Source organism: Temnothorax longispinosus, chromosome 4, assembly GCF_030848805.1.
Source record: "Temnothorax longispinosus isolate EJ_2023e chromosome 4, Tlon_JGU_v1, whole genome shotgun sequence".
Classification (NCBI taxonomy): domain Eukaryota; kingdom Metazoa; phylum Arthropoda; class Insecta; order Hymenoptera; family Formicidae; genus Temnothorax; species Temnothorax longispinosus.
Window position 1 is genome coordinate 15,581,932 of NC_092361.1, and position 24,176 is coordinate 15,606,107.

General features: G+C 42.2%; 1 protein-coding gene across 1 annotated transcript in view; it reads right to left on the reverse strand.

Moving 5' to 3' along the window:
* The window catches only part of Mnb (minibrain), a 79,487-nt gene that overhangs the window by 43,203 nt on the left and 12,108 nt on the right, over window positions 1-24,176 (reverse strand). Inside the window, exon 2 of the mRNA XM_071776788.1 lies at window positions 17,287-18,421. Coding sequence (XP_071632889.1) covers window positions 17,287-17,428 — 142 coding nt within the window. The 5' untranslated portion in view covers window positions 17,429-18,421. The remainder of the gene's footprint in view (window positions 1-17,286; window positions 18,422-24,176) is intronic.

Genomic DNA, 24,176 nt, shown 5'->3' on the forward strand with positions numbered 1-24,176 from the left:
CATAAAGGATCTTATAAATTGTACAGTAAGTGCTCAAATTTTTCAGGCGATACGAATATAAAATAACTATCAATGGAACAATAGGACGTGCTGCTTGTTCATCCGAAAAATGAAACTCAAAGTAAAGTCAATTTCAATTTCTTTCTTGTTTCATTTCTCCTCCTTTCTTTTTTATTTTTTATTTTATTTTATTGTAAAGTTAAGTGCTCCTCTCAAAAGGAAAGTTAAAATGCAATCCTGTGACAAAAGTCGCGTCGTCGACTAACTACGTTTGCGAGATGCGGCCTGTTCAACGTTCGACGGGGCGGCAAGCCGTTCCTCAAGAAGCGACTCGGTTGCGGGCGAGCCGCGTGTTAGGATTTCTCTCGCTTTGTCTCTGTTCATCGGCGCGTCTCTAATCACTCCCCATTTTACGGTGCGGCGGATAGGGAGGTGGAGAAGTGACGTGGGGTGGAGGAGGGGGAGAAGAGGAAAGCTTTACTTTCTTGCGCCGGTACGCAACTATTCCCGATCGTACACGGGAAAACGGCGTATTAGTGTGCCGCGCGCGCACTGCCGCGCCGTGCAGAAAAAGTCGTGCGCTTACTCAATGAGAATGAACCAATTAAAAGCTGCGCCATCACGCGGTAATAGAATCGTGGCCGTGCGTGGTACGCTTATCGCGCTATGCTTCCTTTTAAATTGCATCTTAACGACGACGATCGTTCTCGGGCGGGACATTGACGATGTCGTTGATCAAGCGGATTTGACGGGCGGAAAGATAAGCGTGTCGTACATCCTTGCGAGATTCAAATCGACGAAGAAGTCGTCGTTTTCCCCGCGTCACGTATCTCCTGCTTCGAGCAAATATCTGAAGTTAATTAGCGTCGTCGAGCGTCGGTGACTTCGATGGCGCTCGCTATAGGAATCGCCGGGAAATGATCGTTAAAACGGACCGCGTCGCAGCATATCGGCTTTAAAAAAAATCCACTCGAGACTCGGAAGGCCGTTCACCCTACGGTATAGGTCGGCGAGTTTTCCAACAGACGCCTGTCCGCGATAAACGGCGCGAATGTTTAATCGATAAACAGGTGTTTACCGAGGAAATTATACGTCGTTATTTTGAGCGTGCGTGCGTGCGTACGTGCGTACGCTCGCTCACTCGCGGATGCCCGGCGACGACCGCGACGCGAGTGTGCGTGAGAAAAACTTGCCGGACAGTGTCGTTCCACTCGTGCTTTTGTCTGTCCCCCCTTCTCCCCCCCCCCCCCGCGTCGAAACGCATGCGCCTCTATCTGGAGCGGTGTATGTGAGCGACGTTTGAAAAATCACGCGTTCAAAGTTAAGGCAGATATTTAGTGATATTTAGCGAACGCATGATTGGCATCTTCTCCTATTCGACGATATAAACAAAAAGATACACCTACGCCTGTACTGCGCGTGTGTGCGTATTAGACATCGCATCGTAGAGAAATTCGATCGTTGAATGTAGTGGCATGGAGAACTGTTAATGCATGCAACCGTGCATATCACGTTTTATTGCAATATTAGATCAGTATTTTAAATTTATATGTGACACGCTTTGCTGTGCATAACAAGCAGGTGTCGGTGTCTTATTGAGCTTATAAAATATATCGAAGAGAGTAAAACGTGTGGGTAAAAGAATTTTCAAAAATTATATAAAGAAAATTTCGTGAATCATACAGTAGTGTATCCGATTATTTTGAAGAACTTCGATTTACTAATTATAAGCTAAATAAAAAAGACAGGAAACATTTTAATATCAAGGAATTATTAGTATCTTTTTGTCTTTTATTTTCTCTTGCGATTATGATATGGTTTCATGTTGGTGCATTTAAAATTTCTAAGTATTTTCAGCATTTGTTTGCAAAATAGCTAGCAATTATTTTTTTAAATCTGTTTCTTTTTTGAACCGTATTAATTTTCTGCTAATGTGCAAAAGCGATAAATGTAAGACTGCAGCAACAAATTAGCAATTAATTAACACCTAATTATATCATAAATCTGAGCTTGAGTTCCGGTGGTAAGGGAGCTATATAGGTAACGGTGACAGTGATTGGTGGGACACTTATCAATCAATAGATAATGAGATTCGTGCTCTCTGCGTCCACGAGGACTTTGACCAGTTAGTACGCGCTATTTGCACGGCGTTTACGAAGATTTTGCTCGATCGAAATGTGTCAGGCGATCGACCGGACGTGCCTCTTTCAATTGCAGAAACGTGCCTTAAACTCATCTGGCAGAACGTTTCGTGAAGAAATACCGTAACAAAGCTAGGAATTTAGCCGAACGATAACGGTAAAATAACATACCATAAAGAAACATACCTATAATAATACTTTTATTTGGGGAAAAAACGTTATTCACACATAAATGATTCCTACTTTATTCTACTTTCTAACTTGTTTTCAGGACATGCCGGGAGCATAAGTAAAATACACGTTGTAGATTTTTTATTCTTGATGCATTAGGGGGAAACACTGGAGGTGCCTAATAGGAAGGGAAACTCTTATCGCGCGCCGCGCAAGACAGTATTGCCGATATTGTTAACGTAAAGCGACAGGCTTATCGGCATCGCCGAACTTGGCTTTCAGGCCAAGTATATGTGCGCGGCACGTTCGTTCGTTCGTTCGGACGACGATATTATTTACTGCCCACGCACGGCGCAAATTCAGTCCATGCCGCGGCAAATGTTCCACCAGTCTTACGCGCCGCGCGCGTTTTATGCCTCGTAGAGATAAATATCCGGCACTGGCACAACGAGCAACGGTCCCCTGATCGACTATCTCGCAACGGGGGTAAGAAAAAAAAACAAGAAAGACAAAAAAAGAAGAGGCATGTGGGCGTACATATAAACTCAGAAACTATTCACCTTGAACACCCACGCCCGGCTCGGATGTCCTGCAACTGCAGGCAGATCACCGCTGACGGAATAGTCAGTCGCAGAAATCTCCTGTTTGCTCGCGCGTGTCGGCAACTTTTATTTTCGCCATCGCATCGTCATATTCGATACGCTTAAATAACTGGAACGGTTAATGGAATTTTCGTCGATCACGTTTATATTTGGACCCGTGACCGAAATAAATTCTGAGCCGTGGTGATACCGAGGATCCTTTTGAGGCGTAAAAATAATTCTTCATGAAGTCGTAAACCATGCGATTAGAAAAAAATTATTAACTGAGATGCACTCGCGTAATCAAGAAATGCGCAGACCGCTCTATTAATTCTTCCCTTTCAATTTACCTAGAAATTCGTCGGAAGCTGATTGCATGGATCATTTAAAATGCCTTGTCATTTTTTTAATTTCAGTTTTTTTTGTTGTTTTTGGTGTTTTGATTTAAAAATATGTGGTCATCTCGATCAACAATCTAAATAATCCTTCTTCATCGATCTTACGACGATAAGGAGAATAGGCTAGAGAAAAGGCTAGAGGAAACCATTAATCCGAACCGTTTAATCGAGATCGTCGGTGCAACGATGACCTTAAGCTCGCTTCTATACGGTCCAGGAATCGCAACGTGATCTCTGATTTTTCTCGATTTCGTCCGAACCAACAAAAGCCCGGACCGTTTAAAAGATAATATGGAAGCGCATACGTTAGCAAATTCATTAAAACGAACAAGTAGGGGGCGTATATGAATCTAACCCGCGAGATTGACAGACGGAAAGTCGCGTCGTGTCAAGAAACAAGTATATTCGGACCGACGAATAAAAACAAAATCTTGGACAGGATCAGGAAGGTCGACGGAGGTTATCTCAGGTAAGCAGGTGTGGGACGATGCCAGAAGGAGAAAACCGTAGGGAGAGGAGAGATCTCTCGCAGCGCCAAGCGGAGGAGCAGCAGAACGCGCCAGGAACCATCCCGCAGGATCATGAAGGAGCGTTCTCGCCGGCAAGCCGGGGGTACGGCAGCAGGACGAGTGAGTGAGGGGAGAGTGGGGGGATAGGAGTAAACGAGAGAGAGAGAGAGAGAGAGAGAGTGCGAGCGAGCGGAGGAGACAGAAGGGAGACCAAAGGGGAGCCGGCATAGCAACAGAAAGACCGCTTCGAAACGAACAGCCAGTCGAGCGCGCTTCTGCCGGTTGCTGGCTGCTGCTAGCTGCTGCTGCTGCTGGCTGCTGCTGCTGACTACGACGGAGCCGCTCGGCTTGTGTGTCGTGGATGAAGCGAGAACGCGATAGAAACGCGAGAGAGAATGAGATAGAGAATGATAGAAAGAGAAGGAGAGGCAAGAGCGAGAGAGACAGGGCGAGAGGAGAGAGTCGCGTATTGATCGTGTCGCACGGGGGTGGAGCAACCGCCGACCGACTGGCTGGTCTGCCTTCCATGCGAGCCCGCCGCGAATCGCGGGGAAAGGGGTTGAAAGGGGGAACGCGGCAAGGGAGAAAAGGGAGACCACGCGCGCGGTCCTTCGACTAGGTAAGGACTTCTTCGTCTCGACGTACGACGCCTGGACCGGAGATGGCGAGAAGGAAGGTAGGAGGTAGGCGTGAGGAATCACCGAGCTGAGCAGACGACGATGTCGTCATCGTCATCGTCATCGTCATTGTCGTCGTTGTCGTCGTCGTCGTCTTACGTTGGGATAGTCCTGGGTTCTGTAGGCACAGCTCTTTCCGACGCCGTCGATTCGTTTTAATTGCAGTTCAATCGTCTCTTTCCGGGCTCTGTCTCCTTCCGGGAGAAGAAAGGATCACGAATAATTGAGATCACTCGAACGATTGAAATCGGGAAGGAATGAAGAACGCTTAAACTTGCATTTAGGGCCGCGAGTTTCGTCATAAAGAGCATGAGGGAAAGCGCGCGCGGAGAAGCGCAGGGCGTAGGGATGAATGCCCTAGCGGTTTCCTCTCTCGGAGGCGCTGCAGTCGATAGCCGCTTGATGGGGGGAGCAAGGGCGCGCGAAGGGTGAAGGCGGGGGAGAGCCCTACGCGAACGAGGAAAGCTTCCCCGTGGCTGGCGCCCTGGGCGAAAAGGTATCCGGGATCGGTAGGGCGCCATCTTGAAGGTAAATACGTGCGGCGAACCCTTCGCCCTTCGCCACCTTCGTTGAATCGGCGAACGATGCTCGATGTCGAAGGAACGGTGGTTGCGGTTGAAAGGGTACGCGAGGACCACAGGTTCTAGAGAGCGATATCAAAAAAGGCGAAAGTAACCCTTTCATGAAAGGTTTCGACCAAGGCAACAGGAAGCGTCTGTGATCTGTGGATCATTAATTCTCAACTAATTTAAACTATGACATTTAATATAAAAAAATTATATCCAATATAAAAAAAAATAAGCATTGAGACTATTTCTTTTATATTCCTACCGTTCTCTCCTTGAAGAAATATCTAAAAATAGTTTGAAAAGAAAGTTTGAATAAGAAAAATAGTTCGAAAGATAATCTTAATAAAATTTTGCCATATTAAAATGTGATTGCAAATATCGAAATGCTTTTGAACTATGTGTTGAAAATAATTTTACTCCGTTCTTTAACCTTCTTTCTCAACAGATGAAGTACATAAAAATGATCCCGAGAATTTTCAGAAGTAATCACAAAATTTTTTACAAGAATGTGAATTATTAGTTTCCACAAGATTGTGACTATTAGAAAAATCGACCTCGGGATGGAGAATGGAAAAAAAACGCTGTCTGAAACGCCGTTGCAGTGGACAACTTGAGTTTACGAGCCTTAACCGCCTCGTCGCTTTGTTTCTAAGTACCCTTGGAAAAAAATTTGTCCTATCGCCAAAGTATCGCTTTGCGGCCACCTCGTAATCATCCGATTACGACGCTTGGTCTCCTTATCTCTCTCTCTTTCTCTCTTTATGTTTCTCTTTCTCTTCCGTTGTATCATTTTAACGTTTTATCTCTCGGAATCGTTTTGAAAAAAAAAATATATATATATGCCACTCACTAATCCGCGTGATATCTCAAAGAGGAAGTTTATACATGTACTGTATATGTACAGTTTGCGCCGCAGAGCTACTCGATTGAATATCATTTCTATGTAATTAGAACCGGAATTTTTATCGAAGTGAGAATGTGGAACTTGTGACAGAAGATATTAAAAAACGCATCTCAAAATACTTCTAATCTATCAAATAAAGAAACTATACGACACGCGTAATCTATACTAAAAACTAGAATGTCTATCTGTATGTTCCCTATTAACTCCTAAACCCTTTGACCGATCTAGACCAAATTTAGCATAGTTACTCTTTAGGCCCCTGCAGAAAATATAGGCTACCATGAAACCTGGCTATCCCACCCTCTCTCCCCTGATTTCATCCCCTTGACACTTTGTGATAAGTCCGGGCAACACCGGGTAATTTTAGCTAGTTTTAAATATAATAAAGAAATAAATGCTATAAAAAATAATGTTTCTAGAAGAGAATTGCATAGATCCCGCATCCCAATTACATTAAGGAGGAGACGTTTCTCGAGAGATGGCAAGAATATTCTAAAAATCGACGATTTCTAATTTCCTCTCACCTTCGAGCGGTCCCCAATCGACGCTTGCCAGCGCGAAAAGATAAGTCCACGGTCTTAGGAAGGAAGTTACGTCCTTTAGGAAAGAATTCGCTAAAGGACGTAAAAACGCAAGTGCGCGATTTAAAAAAATTCACTTATCTATGCAAAAGACAACTTCAACAACTTCGTGAAGGCTATTCAAAGATTTGAATAGTTGAAATTATTACGTTTCTCCAGATATCAAAAAGATGATCAGACTAAAGCTCAAGTTAACTTTAATATCATTTTTATTTCATAAGATATCCTAGATTTAATATTATATTTTAAATTATTAATGCTGGAAATTAAGTTTTTGAAATGATACTTAATGCCGTGGTATTTAATTAAATTAAATTTAAATTTTTCTCTTTATTTGAAACCGTACTCTGTGCTTTTAGGTTTATCGATATATCTATAATGAACGGATAAACTAAACAAACGCGCTGGAAAGAGAGAGAGAGAGAGGGGGGGGAGGCGAAAGAGAGAAAGAGATAAAACTTCACTTTTTACATTTCGCATTCGCTGTAGCATCATTTCGATCCACCAGACTATAATGGGAATTCGCGAGAATTCGCAGCTTATCCGCGAGAAGTCGTTTAATATTTTCATCAGGCGTTCCCCGACAAAAGTCCTGCGAAAACTTGCCTTTATTCCCTCCTCATCGTCATCGTCGTCGTCGAATCCGTGTATCGCGAGACGCCGTAACTCGCGTGCTTTTTTCTCTCTCTCCTTTTCTTCATTCCTTCCTTTTGTGACGAGTCACGACGCGGAACGAGTATCTCTCTAACATTTCGCATGCACAATGGCGCGGGAATCTACGGGCAGCTACATCTCGGTTAAATATCGGACGTCTACCCAGAAGTAATTGCACCCGTAACCATAATAACGTTCAACCTTTATCGCTCGTATGTTGTCCGATGCAGTTGCATTCCGACAAGCGTACACTGGTTATTGGTATCAATTATCGTGGTAAAGTAACATCAATCTTTTAAAGCGATCTGGAAAGAAACAATCATCGCATGACCAAAGATGAAATTTATTTATTGATTATTCGTTGTACTTGGAAGATCGCGCGACCTTAAAAATCTCATAGAGAAATCGTGAAAGTGAGAATTTTTCGTAATTAAACTGATTGCTCCTTATACGCGGGATGTTTCATCTCAATTGAGATTGAAATGAAGTATAATATTCCTTATAAGTTGGATTCTGCTTACATTAGAAACTTTCTAATAAAAGTTCACAAAAAATTTAAATGCCATGAAAGATAGTCTTAAGGTATCTCTAAATATTACCTCGAGAGAAAGAGAAAAAGGAAAAATTCAATCGCAGATATATCGCGGATATATTAAAAATGAATAATACCGGAAGACACCCCTCTTACACATTCGAAGGTCGAGTGCTCCCCGTGCGCTGCGCGCAGGCCAGTAAATCTCGCGATAATAAATCCATTAGTCGGTTCGCGAGTGCCGCGACGCGTATTATTCGGAAACGCTGCCACGTAAGCCGATAGACACGTTAACTCGCAGAGATCACCCTCTCTCTCCCACCCCAGCCGCCCCCTCGTGTTCGTTGCCGCGTAACGCGAGACGCGGTTAGAAAGAGGGAACGATGAATGTACCGCATCGACGAGGCAGACGGAGAGCGCAACAGGAAACACGAGATCCAAGAACGGCGCACACGACGCACACGTATATATGCACGGTACGCACGCACATGGGCCTCGGCCCGATATCTATCCGAGTTGTTGCGCTCGCACGACTTGCACCGCTATTGTTCGCAGTATCGATACTTTGCTCTCGGTACGAAATCTTTTCGGCGACTCGGTACCGTAGACTCCTCTCGACGTTAGCTGAAGTATCGAGTAGAAAACCGAGTATACTGATGCGTGATCGAAAGAATCAGGCGCCGAAAGGGGTATTCCCTGTATAAATAAAATATATATGCACAAAAGTTTCTCGATTACGAGTTCGCAGATTCGAAGACGACAAACGGCGACCGATAGAGTAGTGACTAATAGGCATAAGTGATTTAAACGATGATTTTGGCGGCGAACATGTGTGTACCGATCGGCGTCTACGAGGATTAAGTACTGACAAGCGTTATAAAGATATCTTCGTATGCTCGTGTGCAGCATGTGGCAGAAGAGGGAAAGAAACGCCTGATTTCAGAAACATATGTTTGGTTCAAGTGATTCTAAGCCGAGAAGGTCACACGAGCATAGAATCGATTCAGAATTACGAAGTTATGACGGTTCTATTAAGAAGAATAGAGATACACCGGAAATTAAATAGACACATCGACCAATACAGTGTATTGGTTATTACTACTATCAAGCATTATCGGTACTGCTTAGCAATATTGTAAGACAATCTCATTAAGATCTCTTAAAAAAGACATTAAAGAGTTGCAAATGTAAAAAAGATAAAAATCAAAGAAACAAACAATAGTAATCAGTAATTAAAAGCTTTAGAAGTATCATTTGCTGTCGTTTCTCATATATTTTCACATTCGTGTTCCAAACTAATGTTAAAAAATATTGAACATTATAGTAAAACAAATATTATAAAAATATTTTATCCTCCTCTTTCTCCTTATTTTTGCATAAATTTTCTGTATTTTTTTAAACGGGACTTATATTTTAGTTAATAAGAGAACTGTTTCATTATCACGTTCGCTTTGCAAAACTTAAGGAGGTATAAAAACATTTCGATTAAACGGACGCGAGAAGAAAATTGCGCGCTCAACGGTTAAATATCCAGCTTTCAGTGAGAGTCGCAACTTTGTAGGAGTTCCACACCGAATCGACGTTTATATGACTTCTCTCATTTCGAGCGGTTTTAATCCCAGCAGGGGTTGCAAAGTGACCAAGCATTTAGTATCGACGATTAAATGTGCGATAGAAGTACTATGATTCTCGTTTTTTAATAGCTTTTTAACAGCTTCTTAATAGCTTTCACAAGTTTGTTTACAGCTTTCTGAACACAGGTAAAGTGTATTCCTAATTGAAAATATCATAACATTTAGCCCGAATAAGAGGTCTGTGTTGTTAAAATAGGAACAAATATTTCGGATAAATAATTTCTTCGTTCTTTCGAGTTAATTCCTTTGAAATTTTCTCGTTAATAAAAAAAATCGAGGGTCAAGGTTCTAATTCTCATTAGCGGTTAAAAATTAAAAGCTTTCTTGAGAACCAAACTTCACACAAACAGATATCTAAACTTTATTCTTAATTTCAAAGTCAATTGCCTGATGTAATTTGTTGCAAAAGAACAAACGTTAATGTTAAAAATAGCATACGACAAATGACGACTTCATTCATTTCTTGTTCAGAGATCAACTTGAAATTGATCCGTAGATGAAGGGTGGTTTGTTCTAGATTCTAGGTAGCTTGTATGTACAGCAACCGATGAGAATGTATACCTGTGCTCGTAAAGATAGCAAATTTGTGTGCGTGGATACGTGTGCGTATGTTGTTGCCCGAGTGTGAGCGCGCGCGAGTGTGGAGGGGTGAAATCCGGTGGCGCGATATAGGGGTGGATGTACGGACAATTTGAAGCCTCCCTTCTGTCGGCCGCAACCTTGCTGAAGGCAACGTAATTTGAAAATTGGAGAGGTCAGTATCGGGAAATCGAGAGAGGGACGAGAGAAAGAGAGAGACAGAGAGATGCGGACGGCGAAGAAGCTGCGCGAACACTATACGCAGGATTAGAAAGAGGGTGAAAAGAATAGCGAGGAGCATTATCGCCCGACGTGTTGGTTTCCACGAATTCCACGCAACGCGTAGAGAGATACGATTAAACACAGCAGCGGTATATCAACTTGCGCTCATTCCGTGTCATTTAATTTTGAATAACATAAAGGATCGCAATTTCAATTAAATATATCTAACGCAAAGGGAAAATCAGAGAATTTTGTAGAATTGGGGAAAGTGAAACTAATTGATCAATTAATCAATTATAATCAATGAGCGCGTTCAGCAGACACAACTGTTGCACAACTGTTGAGTTCGTCTTATCAACACTCTGTGTTGATTTGATGGTTCTAAAAGTAAGAGCCAATCACGTTCGACTGTTACTCAGCGGCTTGGTCTGCTAAACGCGACCAATGTCGTAGTTACAATTCAACTATTTAACAAAAGAAAAAGATACAAAAAGAGTCGCAATTAATTACACCATTTCATTTCGACACAAGAGCGCGACGGATTAAATCTCAAGCGGAACGTGTCGTAAATCACGCATGGTTTGCGCACATGCGACATCCTCGCTCATACGATGAAGGAAATGGGTAGAAAAAAATGAGGTGGGTTCTCACGAACTGCTAGGTGGAAAAGGTCGGCCCTCAGCGGCCGACGTCGGTCAGAGGGAAATCCCTTTCACTCACTTCTTTTTTCCTCCTTTGTCAAAAGAAAATCACGCACGGAGCGATTGCGAAGCCGATTCGGTGATTACGTTGCGGTCGCTGCGATTTTATTATACAAGGTTGCGGAAAGCACGGATCGTTGTTTCACCCTTCTCGTCGATCAAAATAAAAATTTGCAAACATTTCGCCTGTTTTCAAAATTCTCTTACGAATATTTCTCATGTTAAGAAAAAAGAAATTGGATTTAGATGGAGGGAGGGCGGTTATCAGTTATTCGATAACTATCTTTCCCAACTTTGACGTTAACGATCTTCTCGCGCTTCATTACGCGCGATAAATACCGCCACTCCGTCCCTGTCTACCGTGCGTAAAGTTTGGACGCGCGCGCGCGTACGTACGAATGGCAACTGTTAATTGAGGCCGCCTCGGGTCGCGGCCGCACTCGCTGTATCTCGTACTTTCCGACCGGGAGAAGAGTACCGGCGAAGAGTTATACGACAAGAGGCGGTACAAAGCCATACCGCAGCCGCAGCCGCAGTCGCAGTCGCAGCCGCTGGTAACAATGAAACGCGCCGAGCGGACGAGGGGGTACCGCCGATATTATCTGCACGGGGCACCGTAAATACACGAGGCGTGATAATAACCGGCGCGCCGGGATTAACGGGGAAACTCGGGGAGACGAGAGCAGAGATCGAAGCTCGATCGGTTCTTGACGCGCGCAGAGACGGAGAAGGCTCGACGTTCTTCGTTCGCGCATCTCGTACGTTCGCCCCGCATTCGCTTCGCAAATTGACGAGGATAATTGTTTATCGAGGCTCTCGCGCGTCTTGGGTACGCGCTAACTTCGATTCGCGACGTCGAACATTGAATCGGATTTTACCGATTTCCGGTTATACACTCGTGCAACTAAACCTACATGAATATATTGACCGTCGTAATTCTCTCGTTGGAAAAGAGAGAAATTTCAGATAATGATGATTAAATTATGTCGGGTTCTCGCTTCTACAAATGAGTAAGATTGAAGTAGAACGGCGGGAGGGGGAGGGATGCACTTAGCGTAGCGAGCACCGGATGGGTTTCCCATCTGGTTACGCTATTGGAATCGCGATTATTTTCTCGAGTCCTTCCGTATGTAGGACGGGCATTGGTATTTTTTTTCCCTCCCTGATCGATTAGAATCGCGAGATTGCTTCATATATCAAGGGTTACATCGCGTCCGGATCGACAATTTCATTCCGCTCGATCCGCAATCAATCTATTGTCTTTCCCTATCTCGGCCGCGTCATCCACTTTTCCGATTTTCCTCGCGTAAACGTGAATTTGAAAATGAAACCGCTTTGTCATATAAGTATCTGAAGATCGCGCGAGATCGATTTCCCATCGCGACACCGTAACTCGAAATTCGTTTTTTCCGGATTTGACATGTTTGGAGAAGCGTTACTTTTGAAATTCGCGCGTCGACTCGACTTTTATTTGTCGAATTTCTTTTTATGTACCCATAAAAAATAATCTAGTATATATTTTTTGCTCGCTTGTCCACATATGTGGTTAGGTGATGAATTAAATTCACAGATAACATGTGTTTTAGTCTTTCAATTCTAATTATTTGTTGTTAACTAAAAACAACGGAAACTCTGCTATGCTTTCTCTCTCTTATTATTCTTGCTTCTTTTCTCTCTTCCCTTTTTCTCGAAAGGTCAACGTCTGTCGATATCGGTCCAGAGGGGTGGTGGTGGTGTACGTGGGGCGCGAGGCAAGAAGATGCCGAGTCGAAAATACATATATACGTCATTCGGTAGCCGGCCGGTCGAAGTCTTCGAATTGTCCGAGAGTCGCTGATCAGGCATCGGTCCAAAAACTGGCCGTGTCGCGACGTTCTAAAGTACACTGGCTATTCGCACTGCCAATCTCGTCTCGATGCAGACGACGTGACGCGATCGTCGTGTCTCGCGGCGAGAAATCGTAAAGTCTGCCTTCACGATAAAGAAACGATATTTTGTCCCTCTTTGCGCTAAATTCTTACCTTACAAAAAATTGTAATAATAAAATTTCTAAAATTTCTACATGAGCAATCAGCAAAATTTAAACATTATACAGTCGTCGCAATATGAATTCCACGAGTATAAATTTTGATACTAGAATTACGGAAAATTCTGACTCATCTGATGTATCACGCTGATTCTAAAATCTAAAAGATGAAAAAAAAACGGGAGAATAGAGAGGGTAGAGAAGATGAAATGTATGCACGTTCGTTTCTCCTCGAAATCGAATGGCAGACAATTGTCTTTTGCCATGCGAGAGAAACAGAACGTGACCACGCACTGCTGTTCTCGTCATCGTCACAAGACAACTCGAGCCTAGTATAGCAGGTCGCGGGTGCCTGCCTCCGTTTAAAAATACGTCACATACCGCCTCCTCCCTGCTACTCTCGCTTCCTTCTTCGTCTTTCTTCTTTTTCTTCTTCTATCGCCTTTTTTCACGCGTTTTCTTTCTTGCACGCATCCGGCGGGAGAAGGCGAAAGCGAGAGAGAGAAAGAGAGAAGACACGTCGATCAGCAGCGTTCAATGATTCACGACGAAAGAGTATTTTGGAGCGACGATCAATAGCGGTAGTTTCGAGAGCTGTGATCGTCAGCCAGCTGAAACGCGCGCGCGAAGGATTTCAGACTCCGTTCTCACGATCTGCGAGATAGAACTCTCAGTCGCACCTCGCCCGGAACAGCCCGACTGTGACGACAAATAAGGCGGTCTGAGATACTACAAAAGATCGCATCGCGAATAAAACGTTATCGTCCGGTAAACAGAACGAGGCTTGTAGCATTTAAAGACAATGCGATCTATGAGATCTTTGCTCGTAGAAACGGTACGTGCTTTATTTTTCTTTTATCTCGCAAAAGATACAGAGATAGATCCTGTTTATGTGTACGTATGTTACGTTATGACATTTATATCTGTGAGATATCTATTTTTCCGTAACGGTAATAATATATCTTTCGATTATATAAATTATTTAAAGTATTACAGGAATATTCAAATATACACGTTCACAAAATCTAAAGTTTCACGATGTAAACTTTTAATAATTATCCGACTTTATCGTGAATCCTACTTGCGATCTATTCAGCTATTATACTTTCGCAAATTCGAAATTGTTGCGAGCACATACGCAAACTGCGTGTAGAGTATCTCGAAAAGCAGAAGTTCTTCCCCACGCGAGTAGGTCGAGGATTTCAGTTGGCCTACTCGTAACAACGTCGCCGGAATTGAAGCCCGGACTCATTATCGCGTTAATCAACGATTTCCCGATGTCGACAGACCGCGAGCGAGGCCACTTTTTTGCATCGGGATCGACCGCGCCGCGTTAAACATCGACGCCCTTCGGATTCGGACGGGGAAGCGCGATTAATTGTGAAAGATAATGGACGATCGATCACGCCGGTAATCGCCGGTTTGGTAATCTTACGTGCAACGCCGCCGGATCAAGGGGTTATTCGTTTCCCGTCGATTATAGACTCCCCTCGCGAATTTTCACGAACGCAAGTCCTACGATTGGTCGAGAAATGTATTTATGAGGGATGAACATTTTACGGGGTGAAGTATAATGTTACGTATCCATTTAGACGCCTAAATACAGCCACTTGATCAAGAGATGCTGACCCGATTTTTTTTTCATCTATCTTAGTATATTCTTTAACGTTTAACGTACGTTTAATTTCTACGGAAGAGTTTATTAAATGATGAATTGCTTTAAATGCTCTAAATGCAAACGTGCCTTCTAAAAACAGCTAATGTTGAGATAAATAAAGATTATATCATATATATAACCACTCTAATATTTTTCGTTTAAAAAAACATAAATTTCTCGGCTTAAAAGAAATGATCTCGGTTTGCCTAGTTATGTAATAGAAACTATTCGGGACGTTATTCTGCACAATGTCCTTTCAAATAGTAATAAAATATAAAATGGAAGCTTTATTTCGAATTGTACAGGACTATATCGATCATGCCGTCCTTACCTCGCAGATTCCTCTTCGCTATCTCTCCTCAGTCTTAATTATTAATTATCTTGATAAGCACGCCGCAAAGTAAAATTCCGCTGAAGCAAAGTTCGCGCTTGAAATTAAATGAAGAAGAAGGCTTTTATTATCCGTTTGCACCTCGGGAGTTTAATCTTCCGAAAGTCCTTCACTTTCAATCGCTTCTAATCCGAGGACTATTCGTCTCCCGACGTTTCCGTTAGGAAAATCGATCGGGAAATCCCGAGTAGATAAGAAAAAAACGACAATCCGTATAGTTGAAAGAAACTACGAAAGAAACTACAAACTAACACAGCCCGCGCAAGCATGATTGACACGCGACTCCTCGATAAGATTTTTTTTCTCTCCGCGTGTGTGCGTTGCGGTACTCGGATCACCGACACCAATTAACATCTCGCTCGCACTCGCGACCGACGCGGGAAAGAGCAGCGTTTATTATCCGGCGGCGACGTCGGACGGCAGCACGCAGCACGGGATGGTAGCGCGGTCGTTAATCGAATCATATTGCCGAGCTAAATGCGGACGTCGTCCGCAATTGCGGCATCGTGCAGTTTCCTTCCGCCGTCGACTCGTTACGCGCGTCTCATTATCGGACAACGCTACCGGAGGGAAAGGGAGTGTAGTGGGAGGGGAGGATGAAATCGGCGTGCCGCGCTCTATTCTCTTTTCACCTAACAACGGTGAATGAAAGCCCTCGTATTCGGCGAATGTACGATATACATTACCCCCCTGAATAGTCGATATACGCGCGCGTTCGCCTACGTCGTTCAATTCGCCAGCACACACGTTACAACTGGACGCGGGTTTATGGTATCGTTCTTGCCTTGCTCGACAAACGTGCGGGACAAGAGCGCGACTTGCAGAAAAGAAGATAACTTCCGGCAAGAGATGCGCGTTCCGTTGCGAACAAACCGCGCAATTGGTAACTTCCGTTTCATCACACATGATAATGACTTCTAGCGTCTTTCGAAGACACCGGAAGAATCTCCTTTAGAATCCGAATGAAAGAAAAGGAAGAATTTTTTAAGGTGACTAACGTTTATGGAACATCTTTATAATGCACTGATGTTTATACACGAACACGGTTTATGGAGTAGTCGTGTTAAGGAAAACAGCAACGTACCGAGAGATGTTATCGGGATATCCCGCAGTAACGTGTTGCATCCGAAGGCACGAAACTGACGGGAAAAAACGACAGTTTAACCAGACGTAAACGTCAGTTGTCAAAGGCCGGCGCGCCGTAACTTACAGTTACACCGTTCGCATTTTTTCCTCGTAACGCTCGGCCGTCGATGTTTTATAACGCGTATATACAAACCGTGTTGAAGGTCAGGGATTAAAAAAAGATAGAGAGACACGTGCTTTCTCTCTCTCTCTCTTTCTCCCTCTTCTCTGTCTCTTATGCACTGAACGGAAATAGATATATCAAATACTGGTTTCGCTCTCTAATATATATTGCTTCTATTCCTACTTAAGACTGAAATAGTTTGCGTTACTATTATTATAATATATAGAAATACACAGATAAATCGTTTACACCGATAATATTGTCTTTTCGATATTATTGTCAACGCGCTATACGCAGTATAAAATGGTGTTAAAAAAATATAATTTTGAGCCTAGCGGTCTCTATCAGAGCACGTCAAATTATCGTCTCTTCATCCCTGATTAAGTACAAATACGACAACCTGACAAAAATTCGGCAATATTCGAGATTTCATTGATATACCCCTCGAAATATATTTCTCCTAGCTATTAATCACACGGATTACAGCTCCGACAAAATTGATGATGTCTGTACGAAACAACCGAGAGCGCTGGTCTCAACCAAATGGACAACATTTTGAAAGTAATTTGAAAATAATTTGTAACTTTTAGTCTTATAAGAAGAATTGAGTATTATTACTTTCTTGTAACAACTTAAAACTGTATGTTCGTTGACAAATCGGCAAGAAATAGCCAGTTGTTACTCAGCTGTGATCTCATGAATATATGACGATACAGATTTAGATTAGTCTGATCAATTGTCTCGTTGTCCTTAGTATTATTAATGAATAACATTGATAATTAGGTTTCAAACGCAATAGTTTTTTCTTTTTGCCAAGTCGATTAACTATGTTGCTAAATTATTTCTCCGAAAAGTTACGTTGTTCTTGACATCAAGGCTTTTCCTAGATTGACAAAGTCCCTTTCTCCGGCATCATACATTCCAGACGGAAGCTCTCGATCAATGTAGACCGCGAAATAACCCGCCTCCCCACGCTCTTAAACCGGCAATCCGTTCCGAAAATTCCCGCTATACCGTCCGAGCCCGCACGTGCATCATCAACCGCGAGGTGGGGAGTGGGGGAGGGGGGGTGAGAAAGGGTAGAATGACTCAGAAGTGCGTTTTACTCACATTGTTGCTTGTGCCTGGACTCCATGAGCATCATTTGTTCGTGTTTGTGCCACCCAGCGTCGGTAGTGTCGGTGCCCCTCGCCCCCGCGGAGGGTGGCTGGACACCCCCGCGTGCCCCACCGCCCCCGCCACCGTACTCCATAACGGCGGCGGCACCCTACTCCGCCCTTTCGCTGCTGCCCTCGGCAGTCCTCAGACGCTCACAACATGGAGCCGGCCCTCTCGATGCCGCACGATTCCTCTCTATATTTCTTTCCTCTCCTTGCGCGCTCTCTTTCCCTTTCTCCCTCACTTTCCTTCCTCCTCTTCTATTTTTTTCTTTCACCTTTCGTTTTACCCCTTCGACACTCGTTCGCCTTCTTCACCGCGATTCCTTTCAGGAAATATCGGCCCGATCAGTCTCCGCGAGAGGGGCTATTCCTCTGTAGGGGAGAGAAACACCGGCGATCCGGACTGGAGAACATCGAAACAACGTCCAAACAACCGTGACGCGACGGTATCCTTTCGCTCTCTTCTGCCGCCACTGTGATCGTCGCGTCTTCTTCCTCTCCTTCTTCTTATCCTTCACCTGACGATACGGCTTCTTCAGGAAAAGCACCTTAAATCTTTCCTCGTCCGAAGATGCTCTCGAACGTGTCGTTTCTCGCTTCTCTCCGGCCAGGGCGCGTTTTTCTCGCTCTCATACGAAAAATAGCTCTTATTTACACGCTCGCGAATCACTCTCTCTTGCCTTCCTTTTATTTATATATTTATATATATATATTTATATAAGTATATGTATATATATCTTTCTCTCTTGTGCTTCTCTCGTTCTCTTTTTCTCTTTCTATATATATACATATATGTATATTGTATGTATATATATATTTTTTTTTATCTCTTGCACGCTCTCTTTCTCTTTCTTTCACGCTTTGACTAAAATTTTACTAGCTTTTGGCGGTGATCTGTTGCAGTTTCCTTTTTTCTTCCTTTTCCTAAATATATGTATAGTCAGAGGGTTCAGCCTTCGTTTTCTGTTTGTCAGCAGGTGCGTATTTCGAAAGGGAGGGAGTGGGGAGAACGAGAGGGCCCGTTCACTTCGCGTGGCTGTCAGCATCCATGCTTCACCGGCGGCGGGATAACGCGACGACGATACCTGAAATCAAAAATATATAAAACGTTAATACGTCAGTTGCGGGCAATTTGCGCTTGGAATTTCAAGCATGTTATCGCCGCATATTTTGCATTCATATATTAGATATATCGCGCTACTAGTTCGATCGAATTCTTAGCTTCGACAACGAGAATTCTAGCAACTAAACTTGCTTATAACGCATCACATATTCAAATAAAAGTAGATGTATACACTGTTAAAGGTTACAGGATGAAATTTAAACCAATACCATGAGTTAGATTTATTTTGTTATTTTTAACTACCATGTGCGTCAAAATTTATTAGTTTGAAACAAAATAGGATTATTTTAACTCCATTGGTTTAGTCAAATTAACATTGTTTTAGTTAAATTAACTACATATTGAGTAGCAGTGGCAACCTATGGAATAGTTAAAAATTACTCAAAATTGAGTTTAATTTAACCCTATGAATTTAACAGTGTACGTGCACGCGTGTATGCACACGTGAATGAAAAATCGAAGCAGATTTTGCGGATTTAATCTTGGACTGTCTCGGATTTCTAAAATCCGAATACATAAATATCGAGACGTCCTATCTAAACGCCGTGGCGCACGGTACAAGGACGGGGAGACGCGCCATCATAAATTAACAATCCAAAAAATAGCGAAACGGCCCATTGTCACGCGATACTGAAGTACGTTTTACGCCCTCCGCGTATATATGTTATATATACCATCGTCGAGAGAGAATCCCCCTCTCCCCTCCCCGTAACCCCGCGAGAGTGGCAACTAATTCCCTAATGCAACAAAGTTCATCGGTTTCAAGTAGCAAACTAGCAACCGTTACATTAGCACCAGATTGTTGCAAGCCGGCGGCGCAACATCCACCACCGAACCGCCACCGCCGCCGCCACCACCACCACCACCACCACTACCACCACCTGCAGATGTCGGTTCTCAGATGTTCGATTACGATTCACAACGCCCCGCGCGATCGTACTCTCTGATATCTCAATAATTCATCGCCGCCCCCCTCCCCCGTCCCATCACGGCTTATTATTATCCCCGATTGCATTCTTTCTACGGATTGCGCACACGCGAATGAATGTACGGCCGGTCATACGCGGCGCATACACATCCATCCCGTTAAGGGAGGAGATCGCAGAATAAAATTCGTCACATAGTAAAATCTGGGATACGCCTTTAAACAGCGGATGGGGGTCAGCTTTTTGCGTGCATCGATCCGATCCGTGTGGTTGCGCGCTTCGCGCAGTGGCGAAATTTCGCCGATGAAGACGAAGTTTGGGGCCCCACACGATTCTGCGTAACGTTTCGTTCCTTTCTTTTTCTCGGATTATTTTCAGAAATAATAATTATCTACGTCAAATCTCTTTATCCTCTATTCTTGATTTACCTGACTGATTTATCTTGACTGTGTTTTAACAACCCGAGCCACGGAATTTATTGTTTTATATATTTCGAGCCGTTCTGAAATTCAAAATGCGATAATTTCAAAATGCGATAATTCTAAAAATATCATTTCTAACTGTCTAAACTGTCTAAACTGCACGACTCTTTGTCACGTTTTTAGTTTTAAATATATATTTATAATAAGATATAAAAAAGAGAGCAAATATATTCGACGGAAATTACGTTAACAGCTGTTTATTAATTCAATCATATTGAAATTATTTTTAATCTAAAAATTCTCTCTCTCTCTCTCTCTCTCTGTAGATTCTACGATTGCCGGTTTACAGAATCTTTAAATCTGCCATTGGTTCCGCGAGTTTTAGTCGCCGGTCGATCGATCTATCTTCTGTGATGTGCCGCAGAGATGACGGCAAAAAGTGGCCGAGAAAAGGTCCCGTCGGCACCTCCCGCTGTGACATGAATGGCGATCACGGTTGACCCCCTACACGCGAGGAAAACCCCATTTTAAAGCTGGTAAATCGTGATAGCGCGTCCTTATCTGGAATATTTAAGTGTTCCATCAGCGTACCCGGCGCACGCGCATGGATGACTACTTATATGTATTAGGCATCGAGAAAGATACGTTGAAGGACAATTGGAAATATGGAGGTCATCAACCTCCACCTGATTCTGTGACCGAAAAATAGATCGGGCATCCATATAAATCACAATATGACTTTTAGCATACTTAAAAATGTATTTTTAGAGCCGGTTTTTTATATTAATTAAAAGTTATTTCTAATATATCTTATTTTATTGACGACTGATGATTGTTTGCGTATCTAAACGATTCTTAAGCAATATCCAATACCTACATAATACTAAACGAATGTAATCTTTTAGTAAGAAAAATTATTTATAATTATTTATAAATAATTATTTATCTTTTATTTCATAAAATCATTTCAGAGAAGGGTAAAGAAATCTTGCTAAGTTTTAAAAAAGTTTCTATTCCTTCTAGAATATAAGAAAATAATAAAATCCGTTCTCTTTCCAATGCGTAGAGCTAATAATTTAACGACTCACTGCGATAATCGACAATCGATGTAATGATGATCAAAAATTAATATTCCAAACGCAGTCGATAAAAGTGGAACAAACGGATTCACATAGGCACGCAAGTAACCCTGCGACTGAATATTTAATATTGCCGGAAGTCACGTGCGGAAAATCATGTCGAACGTCGAGAGAAGCGTATCGCCCTTTTCTTTCCCTTTCCACCCCGATTTTCCCGCGCATGTATTTCGCCTCGCAGGTACCTTCCACGAAGCAACTTTACGATATTTAACGATCTCCATGAACGAGAATGCGTGACACACGAGAGCCCCTTTGAGACGTTCAAGCATGCCGTACCTTTAAACGGACGCACAAACAAAAAATTCGGTAAACACAATCAAATGTTTTCATCTAAAATGCGTGTACGTGTATATGTAAAATCCATTTTTCAACGAACATATCAATTCTGCATTTCGATCAATCGTAGCAATATTATCTCTAATTCGTATTTATTATATAGTGTAGCTGTGTAGTGTTACCTTCTTCCTTCAAGAAATTTGTAATATAATATTTATTATAGTGCATTCAAAATTATACAAAATAATTAATAGTTCAAATAAATTATTAAAAATTAAATTTTCATTAATTAAATAAAATAATAGATAATAATTATTGCTTACATATATCTCTTATATTTTTATAGTCACCTATTATTATACCATAAAATTGCAAATTTCATTTTTATAACACACATGACTTGTGTTCTTTTTTAATAACCAATCAAATAAATCATACAAAAAATATATGATGCAATAATTCGTTTAGGGATTGTCTGTGGTGATTAGATTTATATGTATACCTGCAGTTTTTTAGAAACTCTTTAAAACTTATGATAAAAATGAGTAAATGTGTGGATTTAGAAGATCTTTTTAATCATACCTCTTCTAGAATAGAAATTCCTAACTCGAAGCTGATTCGCTTTGCAATTCCGTTCTCTCACACACGCAAGCACCATCAGGTTATCACATAAGTTGTCTCAAAATTGTCGTTCCTGGTTGATCAATATAAAACTTATTTTCCTTTAATAAAAGTAATTTAAAGACATTACTTCTTTTATCTTTATACTTCTACTTTAAATATTTGTACCAAGTCGCCAATTCTGTTAAAGTATATATAGTGTACTTATAGAATTAGGTAAGAAAATCGCCGGTTTTTATGAAAATATTTGACACTTCGTCAAGAAGAAATTCACGCCAAATCATTCAAAGATCCGCAAGTAAAAATCGCGACGATACAAATTTCTGAGACGTCCTTTATACATGCAACATTTTCGCGCGTGTAATTTTTTATTTACACATTAGCCTATCGTAAATTTCGATCGACAATTCAACAACATCGACGGACACACTGACGCGGACGGTTTCGACGATCGATCTAAGGGATTAAAACGCGGGCCGATTCGAACGCGGATTTTCTCCGTCGTGGCGAACATATGTTGCCTACGTAGCCACGCACGTAGCCGGGAGCTTTTGTTCACGGCGCGCCGCCGATCGATCCGAGGGATCGTGCAACATTGTGCTCCATAGAAACAGAACGAAGCGCTCAGGGTTTGGGCCAGGTGGTCTTCGCCCTTCCCCACTTGACGCGGACGGTGGAACGGCGGTTGGGTAGAAACGCGAAACCCGCGCGCACGCATCAACAGCTGTTCCGCGTTTATCGACGATCCGAGCAAGAAAATCTACGATTCACCGTCTCGTGCACGGGCTGTACGGCGACCCGTCGAGACGGGGTAACGAATGTTTACGATGTTACGCGCCGATATGCCAGCGGTATATTCGCGATATTGCAGCACTCGACACGCGCGCGCACAACATGACGATACTAAGTTAAGTCGTCGAGCTTTTGCGGGCGTATCCTTTAACGAATTTCGGCCAGACGTTCCCTTCGGCCAGGGTATCGCGGTAAAAATAATTTCTGAGTCGTAAAGAATCGTGAGCCAATAATCATGGAATATTTTGTGTATTACTTTAACCATCCTTGTTAAATCTCGCGTGTTAACGTATCATCACAGAAATCACAGAAATACCTTCTGATATGCACTATGATACCGACCGCGTAAATTTCGAGGTTTGTGGTGTTTTAGATGGATTTGCATGAATTAATCAGAAATTCACGATAATCACGATCATTTGAACAAAATGTTATTTCTGTAGCGAATTTTAAGATCCAGTATTGAGGAAGTTTAGTTAAGATTGAGATCTCTTCTCGGATTAAAGTGTATAATGAAAAATTTTAGAGAAAAAAGAACACGATATCTCTAATTTGCTTTGAGATGACGACCTAAAGATTTAAGTATCTATCGTCGGAAAGAATCGTCTTTAAAGCATATTGGATATACAGCGTATCTTCGATAAAATATCGCAAGCAATATACTTTGCATCATTTTAATGACAAGTTCCTTAGAGTCCATTTTTAAAATAAATTTTTCTTTAGTCGAAACATCAAGAAAAATCATCGTTTATTACATCCTTTTAATTTTTTTCGCATCATATATCTTTGCAACTACACCTTAAATTAAAATTCTACTGCAATAAATTTCACTTGAAATTAATTGAAGAATGCAGTTTTATTACTGCGGAAGTTCCGTGAAGTTTATTCACGAGAAGCAAGTTTTTTGTCGATCGCTTATATACGAGAATCAATGCCCCGACATTTTCACTAAGAAGAAATTGATTCTAAATTGTTCGAGGAAAGTGTTTGTCATTATAAAAGGATATCCAATGGTCTCGGGATACTCTCTGTGAAAGGTGGCGTGGTATCTCTTGTTTTCAGTACGGCGCTCATCGAGCGGATTTGCGCGTTCAACAACTCCGCACGCGTTGCGACGCAGCGGGAGAGGTCGTACGGTACATCATAATTAATGGCTATTATTATCCAGACATTCTTCGCTGCGCTAATAATAACATCGTCGCCCACTTTCTACGATCTATTTCTGTCTACTTACGTGTACTCCCCGCGAAACGCTCGCTCGCTCGCGCGCGCTCATATAAAACGGAAGTTTCGAGGCCGTCATTAACGATTTCACGCTCAATCATCGATAAAACGTGAAGAGACGTCAACTCTCTCTTTCTCTTTCTCTATAAATCTTCGTTACAGGTATAAAGTAGTAGGCGACGTATAATTTGGAAGGAAATATAAAGTTGTATGTTTACTTTGTTCGTGAAAGAAATCTTTAAACCATACGATTAACGTGATCTAAAAATACATAATAATAACTTATAAGCCAATAAGCGAAACTAGCAGATTTTATT